Genomic DNA, 9,097 nt, shown 5'->3' on the forward strand with positions numbered 1-9,097 from the left:
TTAATTTCATATTACCCTAGTGTATATACTAAGTCATCACATAGTTACTAACCCTAGTGACTGTTTGTTAGGTGTATTATTACGTGAACGAGTCGTTGTTTCACCTGTGGATTCTTATAACCATACTATGGACGATCAACATTACGACGTACTCGGACGTACATCGTGAAAAATGACGTTTGTCACCTTAGGTTGACTGTAGCTAATAGTCAGGGTGCGGGATTGTCACTCCCGTATAGATCTATACATAAACTCATGCTCTCCCTCCAGGAGACTCTGGTTACAAGGCGTCTCACACTGTAGTTCTCTCAACGAATTCACTAATAATACTATGAAAATCCATTTTGTTATTAACATGAAATCTTATAAAATAATATCTTTTATTTTATAATTCATAAGTTTGTTTCCTTTGTTCTGAAAACTGTATTTGCAACGTTTATATCTTAACATGTTTATAAGGCTATCCGCAAACCTAGTAGCAACTATGTTCATCATGTTTAGTAAGTTCTATGTTCAATGTATAATAATGATAGGAAAATATAATAAACCAAATTATATTTTTAAACACAAGATTACTTGTGCTTTTACTTGTATTCCCTCCTGAAAACATTAAAAACTCGGAAAATATATGGGTATGAACTCACCGTTAATGGTGTGCAAGTGTCGAATCAATGAACTGGAAACGAAGACCCTCGAGTTGTTGTACGTGGAACTTAATGGAATCCTAATAACAATTAAATACATATATGTATCTAAATTAGTGATTTCATTAACTAAAGTGTTGGAAAAACACTTGCTTTCGGTTAAGGAATGTTACCACGACTTGATTGAATCGAGGAAAGCGGGTTTTCAGCCTAATGTACCACTCAGGGAGTGTGTACGGCCGTGAAAGGGAGTGTATGGCTGTGAACCGTGTACGACCGTAGACTGCCTTGAAGGGTGTACGGCCTTTGAAGGTGTACGACCGTGGATGAGTGTACGGTCAATGAGCTTGAAGGTATACGGCCGTACACTGAAGAACAAGAGTGCTGGAATTCGATGAATACGTGTTATAGATGCTCCGAAATGAATCCCCAAGGGTGTTTTTCGATGTTTTACGGAAGAATAAAGGTGTTTTAGGGGTGTACGGTCGATAGTCTAGAGAGTGAAGTAGAGGGTGTTCGGCCAGAAAAGTGTAAATGAGGGTAGGGTCTCGTATTTTTAAGGGTTTTCGTGGTCGGTGGTGGGGTCCACCCAACATTGGCCATAGACGAGTGTATGGCCGTACACGCGTGTACGGCCGTGAACCCAAGTCCGGCTGTGAATGGTTGTTTTGATCGACGGAAAACTCGAAATTTCGCGTAGTTTTGGTCCCGACTCATATATGAAGCTCAATTTTATAACAAAATGGCTTTCCAAGCCAAAGGAATTCGACGGGACTCAATAAAAATCCAAATTTTATTAACAAAATTTGGATAACGGAAATTGAAAAAGGTTCGGGTTGTCAGAATTATAATTAATTTTTAATTATATATGTTGCACCAAACAAATCACTCGATTACCCATTCCTGTTATTTTCACTCCGTGATCCTAAGATGATGATCTCATGGGACCTATCCCAAAGGATCACTGAGTATACAATACTACTTTGGGGATTCCTTAGAAATGTATGTCAATAAGGCAACGATGGAGTAAATATAATTCTCACATGAAGGTAACATCTACAGGTCGTAGGCATGCCCATGTATGGTTTATCTATCACCTACAGGTCGAAGACCTACCTGTGTATGGTTTGTTCAACATCTACAGGACCTGCCCATGTATGACTGATTAACACCTACATGTTGTAAACATGCATGTGTATGACTTATAAACACATACAGGTTGCAAGCATGTCCATGTTTAACTAGATATGTCTATAATAGTCTGTGGTCGTCCTATATATATTCCTAGATAACTAATACCTAGTACTACAACAGTACAATGTTGACTACAACCTCACCTCGTATTTTACTTTCCGTAATCCTTCACCACCCAATGTACTTTAGGCATGATAAAATAAATAGATTTATACTTTATTAAAATATACTTTAACGAAGTAAGCCATATTGAGCACAAGTATTGTAAATACAAATAATAGGCACACATATCATCCATGCAGTTAAATACTTCATATTTATGTGTAAGATGAAAGTAACTATGCACTCACTTGTTAAAAGTAGATGACTTGTGATTTGGGAAGCGCTTCGCCTAACGCTTTAGATTTTCCTTTGATATGACCTAGGTACGAATATCACTAAGTCTTAGTCTTATATTCTTGTGACTAATGATATTCTAGATTCCTCAATAATCCTAATGTCTACTGATCTATAGCTGATAAGGAACAACCAGATAAGATCATATCGGAGGTAGGGTCCATTTGGTATAAAGAGTATACTGTTTGGAAATCTCACTTTAACCACCTCACTAAATCTAGCATTGTCATCATTCCCGTAAGTAGATCAATCAGTATTATGACTTGGAATCACTGATATATCTTATTTATAAATTCATAACAACGACTATAAATATAAACATTATTGGAAAATTACTCATTAGTGTGGCCTTAGGACTATTTTGTAACGTTAATTACATGTTAGGTACACTTATATTTTGTACCATGATGTTTTCCATAGTGACATATTAGGTCCTTGGACTTTAAATTATGTAGTATGATGGATATAACATTTGTCTGTAACATGAGTGACTATATATGTGTGGTATAAGGTGGAATTATGATCATTTAACACGTATTAGGAGAAATGTATTATGTTGAGAAAAGGATCGATCTTTTCACTCTTAATCTTCAGTCTCTTTTTAAAAACGCCAACATAACATCTCTCTCTCTCTCTCTCTCTCTCTCTCTCTCTCTCGTATCATTTTAAGGCACCGTTATGGGAAGTGAGAATGATCATAATATGACATCACCATCTTCAACTCCATTAAAATTATCACTCCATACAAGTAAGCATTCTTCATCTTTGATTTAATGTTTATCAAGTAATTGAGAAATCGATCTTGGATTGTGTTTTCATGTGGTATCAGAGCCAAGTTTAATTTTAGATTACCGAATCCCAATTTCTGATTGTGAATCGTATAGAATAACAATTAAATACCCTAACCGTTTAGTGCATGTTCCCTTTCAAAATTGGAATTTTTAAAACCATATCATTTTGCCGTTCGATCTGCAAAAACAATAGTATCAATTTAAAAGTTAAGCCCTAAAGTTCGGTTTTAAGACTCATTTGATGCCGTTATCTAAAACTGTAATTTTTCTTATATAGCCATTTTTGGAATGTTTCTAGTTGAACTTCATATGCAATTTCTTTATTTTTGGTGTTTTATTGTTGTCATAATGTAATTGAACAAAACTAAATTATTTTGAAAGGATGTCTAAATATTATTAAAAAAGAACCTTAAAATCTAAATCGAAGAAATCAAGATCATTCATTTTATTTCATTCATTTTATTTCACTCCTGTTTCTCCACCATTGGATATTTTTGATGTCATCATCTTCGAATAAACAAGCGCCTCAAATTGCAAAAACTCTTACGTTTCTTACCCAATTTCATTCCTCACTTTTCTCTGCACACAATCAGCCATCGTCAAAAGCTCTCAAAGCATATATTCTATGTCTCTCATTTATCTCTTGAGTCTGTCAATACGACCTACAAGAAGGTAAGTGATCATTCTTTCTGATCTCTGTTTTTGGTTTTCGATCATAGATACACATCGTGGTTTTGAATTTTTTTGATGTTTTGAGTCTGTCAATACCGATTTCCATCTCTTTTGTTCTAAACCTTAATCCATTCCTTCAATCTATACCAAAAAACGTAACCCTATCGAATCAATCCTATGTGTTATCATCGAATCGATACCAGAAATCGGTACCTCCATCTCTTTTCTATACGAACATCTGCGCTCTGTGAAACTGATTCTCCTCCCCCTTTTGAATTCCCTAGATTCGGATGAATGGAAATACTTTGTGCATTACCTTGTAAGTTTGATACAATCTTTTTAGATCAGCTTGTTTTCATATTACCACATTAAGTAATTAACTACTTTCTTTCTGTTTTCAGGATTGGAATAAAAAGTGAGTAAGCTTTTCCTTTTCCTTTTCCTTTTCCATATCTATATTATATCTACTATGCATTTTATTTAGAAATAGTGTGTATAAACTATAAAGTTTGTCTTTTTAACCTTCATAAAGCTCCAATATCTTGATTACAGTTGGGATGAATGGGTTGGAGTTGACAGATTAATGAAGTATACAGAAGAAAACATTTTAAAGCAACAAGCACTTGACAAAAAACACGGTGTACACAAAAACTCAAAAGGAAGATCAACGCAAACTAAACCCAAAATATCAAATGGTAAGTAATTTGACTATTTTACCCCCTTCTTAACAATCTATTTTTATCTGCTATGAATAACAAAGAATTTTTTTTTTTTTTTTTTTTTTTTTTTTTTTTTTGTGTGTTTTTTGCATCTTTCAGATGTAAAGGTGGAAAAAGAAGATTTGAAGAGTAGTGGTATATTACTATATTATATTATTTGAACTCAAATAAATAATTTATTTATACATATATTGAGAAATTTTAACTATCTATTTCTGTGTTACTTACTCAGGGGCAAAAGGGAAAAAGAGAAAGAGTGATTTAAGTATAGAGGTATGTTTATGTTCAAATTCAAACATCTCATATTATATTATAAAATTTTTGTTCCCAAAATAACCCTATGCTTATGGTGTTAGAAAGAGAATGCATCTGTTGAAAAACCTGTAAAGATTCAAATTCCATCAGCTATAAAAAATGCTTATGTTCATGAGTTCAACCTGTGATGATTATAATCTTATCAAACTTACTGATGTGAATTACTCTTCATTAAAAGTTTAACGCTATATCTTCTGTATGGATATGCTCTACAGGCATTTAACATAACTCTGCATTAGCAACACTTGATGGAATTGATGTGATCGGAAGCAGACTAGCAGATGAGGTGAGTATCTTCCTTTTTTCCATTTTCCTCCTTTTTAGTGTTAAATGCAAGACCTAGAAATATTTATAATTTATTTGTAGATTCATTTTCTGCTATGACAGCATTGTAGTTCGAAGTAAAAGTGGTGTTTTTGCATGCAGGTGATATCTGTCATAGAATGCAATCCTAATGTTGAAAACATTTCAATTATAGGCCACTCACTTGGTTGCCTAATATCAAGATATGATATTGACAACCTGTACACACAAAATCAATCATACCATTTGACTGGAAACTATAGATCTGTGACATGTAATGGAAATATTACTGGAATTGAGGCTATTAATTTTATTACAGTTGCCACTCCATACCTTGGTTCAAGAGGACGTAGACAGGTAATAATAATTTTAATAAGCAAGTGGGACAAAATCAGAATCCTGTGAATGATGATTATGGCTGGTTGGATGGGTATCAGTTGCAATCATCAATGGCTGGTACTGTTGAGTTCTACATTTGTGGTTATTTGGGTTGGGGAGGGATGTGGTCCTTGTGATGTCAGCATATCCTTATCCATATCTGCCTAAAATCTGTATAAATGTCTCATTTGTGGATTTGGCTTACATCTGGAGATGAAAATGAAAATAAAAAGGGTGGAACATCTCAATGGAAGCATATTATAATAATTCATACATATAAATGTTTGTTATATTCAACTTCTGCCATTCGCTCTAATGCTTCTCAGTATGTTAGAAATAATCTTGGTTTTTTGTTTTTGTTTTTTATTTTCAAGAAATGATACATGAGAGAGGTATGTTTTTGCTTTTGTTTTTGTTGGATTTTGGACAAACTACTACAATTTCACATGATGTTTGTTGTTCGATAAATTTTTATTTGCTTAATATTAAAAGTCGGAAATGTAATTAATCGCTTGACACATTCGTTTGACTATCATAATCATCATTACACATATATTTGTCAATTTCAACTTCGATCTCAGTTGTATTCTTGTGTATATTTTTTATTTGTTGAAATATAGTTTAAACTTTTTTAATGAAGTAAACTTATAGGCCATGCTTTTAATGCAATCCACATTCTTACATATTTTTATTGCAATCCACATTCTTACAAAAATTAAAAAAATAAGTTATACACAATATTATTTTAGGTTGGTATAATGGGTGTTATAAACAATTTATTTGTATCTTTTACCCATAATATCAACACACTTGCATTATTTATTTCTTATACAAACATCTTTACATCAAGCACCAATCAACTAAACCAAAAAAAAGATCAAAGGAGCAAAAACCCATTTCGTTTGTTTAAATATAAATGTTCAAATCACATCTCCAATATTAAGTTAAGAATGGTAATGTAAGATAACAAAAATACATGTAACATCCGGATTTCCAGGTATTATGTTTGATCATTTATTCTTTTGAGTAAAAGGGAGGGACTCAACGAGTTGAGGCGTAGACTCGTCGAGTAGGATCGCGTGTGCTGATTGGATTAATGAACAGACTCGACGAGTCGGAAAGGGTGGACTCGACGAGTCCGCGCTGTGGATTGAAACTCTAATTCTCGGGGTCTGAGCCCTATTTAAAGGCCTTTATGGCCTCCATTTGCGGCTACCAGTCCAGAGAGAGATACCCTAGCGATTGTGAGCGAGTTGTGAGAGAGTTTGAGCCTTTTGATCATTTTTGGTGAGATTTTGCAAAGGAGAAAGTGTTTCCAGCAAGGGGAGGTCAAGAGGATTGCATTTCAGTGGGTTTTCGGCTTGGATCTTCAAGTTTGAGGTAGCTATTTGATCTTATCCTTCTGTTTCGCTTAAGGGCATTGAATTTAGGGTTTTCTATACCCTTTTATGGCTTGTTTAGTTGTGTATAGTGTCCCATTGAGTGCTAAACTCTAGATTTGGACCTTTTGAGGTCCAGAGAGCCTGAACCATGCTGCTTTTTGTGGTTCTATGGAGGAAATGGACATAGGTTGCCATGTTAGAAGGGATTTCACCGAAATAAGCCTTGGGAGCATTGTATGTGTAGCAAGATTCGACCTTTACGTGTTTATTGGTCATGGGGAAGTCAGATCTATAGATTAGAGAAGCAGATCTGACCTCAAGAGGTCAGATGAGTGTTGTCATGGGAGGAACTCGCCGAGCCGATAAGGGACTCGACGAGTCGAGTCGGGTTGCCCCGCGATTCGCGACCGGTGATGACCCGTTGAGTGTAGGGTTGACTCAGCGAGTCGAGTGAGGACCAGGGGCGAAGAGGACATGCATGGACTCGCCGAGTCACACGAGTGCACTCGGCGAGTCTGGTCAAAGTTTGACCGTTGACTTTTGTTGACTTTTAGGGTTTGGTCAACAATTGGACCTGTGGACCATTGAAGGGTAAAATGGTCTTTTAGCCTTCTTAGAGGATATTGAAGAGACTAGTCTAGCCTGTAAAGCCGTTATTGATTCGAAGTAATTGTTTATGTGTTTAGGCGGAGGCTAGATCAGTATACGTGTGTCATGGGGAAGTCAAATCTATAGATTAGAGAAGCAGATCTGACCTCAAGAGGTCAGATGAGTGTTGTCATGGGAGGAACTCGCCGAGCCCATAAGGGACTCGACGAGTCGAGTCGGGTTGCCCCGCGATTCGCGACCGGTGATGACCCGTTGAGTGTAGGGTTGACTCAGCGAGTCGAGTGAGGACCAGGGGCGAAGAGGACATGCATGGACTCGCCGAGTCACACGAGTGCACTCGGCGAGTCTGGTCAAAGTTTGACTGTTGACTTTTGTTGACTTTTAGGGTTTGGTCAACAATTGGACCTGTGGACCATTGAAGGGTAAAATGGTCTTTTAGCCTTCTTAGAGGATATTGAAGAGACTAGTCTAGCCTGTAAAGCCGTTATTGATTCGAAGTAATTGTTTATGTGTTTAGGCGGAGGCTAGATCAGTATACGTGTGCGAGATTATCCGAGATAGCCAAGGTGAGTCTTCTCACTATACTGTACCTAGAGTGGTACCTATGGGTGACCGGAAGGTCTTGTATGCTATGAGATGTATGTGCTATATGATGTTATGTGATATGTATGTGTTATGTATGTTATGTATGACATGGACCGGAAGGTCAGGAGGTTACGGACCGGAAGGTCGATACTGGTAGGACCGGAATGTCTACCGGGATTCGGGACGGAAGTCCCCTGAGACACATGGATCGGAAGATCCTACAGAGTTATGGCCTGGAAAGGCGTATGTGTTGTATGTGGTATCTTGGGGAACTCACTAAACATTTATGCTTACAGTTGTTGTGTTATGTGTTTCAGGTACCAGCGAGGATCGCGGGAAGGCGCCGGCATGGTCTGCACACACTGATGAAGATTTATGTACTTGAGATTCTGGGGTTGTTCATTGAGATATTGTGTGATATAGTAGGTTTTGTTATGAATGAATTATGTTTTAAAAACGAAAAATTGTTTGAAAATTTACGTTGTTACAAGTTGGTATCAGAGCCTTGGTTTGAGGGATTCGGATGCACCTTCGGGTGTATTTGAACTCAAACTGAGGATTTGAGGAAGTTTTTCATAAAATAAATAATTTTTCTAAAGAAGTAAAAGGATTTGAGAAAAGCAGAAGGAAGCAGTGTGTACGATCAACCAGCGCCCGAACGGTGATTTCCCAAAATACCCTTACATTATGTGTTAAGAGATACGTTATGATATGTTATGCATGTTAAAGTAGGCTAGGTATTCATATTAGGACTAGAGTGGCCTGATTTGTGATGCCTTAGCCTAGGAAGATTTCTGCTGCTATGGGATGCTTGAGAGTGAGTAGGTAGCAGTGAGGAGCTTATGAGAGGCCTACCGAAGGGTAGCCTATGCTAGCGAGATGTAGAGTACTTGGGATCTGGGATCCAAGGAGGAGGACTTGGGGTGAATACTGATGTGGTGTGGACGGTAGTATAGGGCCCGTACTACTGAAAACACCGGATCAGTGCGCAGTCCAAGTAAGAATCCTTAGGGTACTAAGGAACAAGTAGGGCTGAGTTATCGAGTGCGAGTACACTCGAGTGAGTCTCTGATATTTTTTTTATGTTGTATTTCGGAGACATCATGGTT

The 9,097-nt window shown here is 36.8% G+C and overlaps 1 protein-coding gene and 1 long non-coding RNA gene across 2 annotated transcripts; both read left to right on the forward strand.

Annotated features, from left to right (window-relative positions):
• The first annotated feature begins 3,535 nt into the window (after nucleotides 1-3,535).
• On the forward strand, nucleotides 3,536-5,862 carry LOC145120809 (protein MRG1-like). Its single transcript, XM_079056602.1, has 7 exons — nucleotides 3,536-3,697; nucleotides 3,982-4,016; nucleotides 4,250-4,392; nucleotides 4,516-4,551; nucleotides 4,649-4,689; nucleotides 4,947-5,017; nucleotides 5,158-5,862. The coding sequence occupies exons 2-6, from the start codon at nucleotides 3,988-3,990 to the stop codon at nucleotides 4,968-4,970; spliced, it is 273 nt and encodes a 90-aa protein (XP_078912728.1). The 5' UTR covers nucleotides 3,536-3,697; nucleotides 3,982-3,987; the 3' UTR covers nucleotides 4,971-5,017; nucleotides 5,158-5,862.
• A 266-nt stretch (nucleotides 5,863-6,128) lies between these two features.
• Nucleotides 6,129-8,408, forward strand: LOC145121592 (uncharacterized). The gene is made up of 3 exons (XR_013714599.1): nucleotides 6,129-6,792; nucleotides 7,921-7,969; nucleotides 8,306-8,408. It is a non-coding gene; the product is annotated as an uncharacterized LOC145121592 (long non-coding RNA).
• Nucleotides 8,409-9,097: the final 689 nt, after the last annotated feature.

The sequence above is a fragment of the Lactuca virosa genome, chromosome 6 (assembly GCF_052849685.1).
Source record: "Lactuca virosa cultivar CGN04683 chromosome 6, Lactuca_virosa_CGN04683_v6, whole genome shotgun sequence".
Lineage (NCBI taxonomy): Eukaryota > Viridiplantae > Streptophyta > Magnoliopsida > Asterales > Asteraceae > Lactuca > Lactuca virosa.

What these genes read in the sequence shown, in the direction of transcription:
- LOC145120809 (XM_079056602.1), top strand. Translation starts at nt 3,988, where the DNA reads ATGAATGGAAATACTTTGTGCATTACCTT. An exon ending in AATACTTTGTGCATTACCTT is followed by an intron (nt 4,017 to 4,249) that starts GTAAGTTTGATA and finishes TCTTGATTACAG; the next exon opens with TTGGGATGAATGGGTTGGAG. An exon ending in AGAAGATTTGAAGAGTAGTG is followed by an intron (nt 4,552 to 4,648) that starts GTATATTACTAT and finishes TTACTTACTCAG; the next exon opens with GGGCAAAAGGGAAAAAGAGA.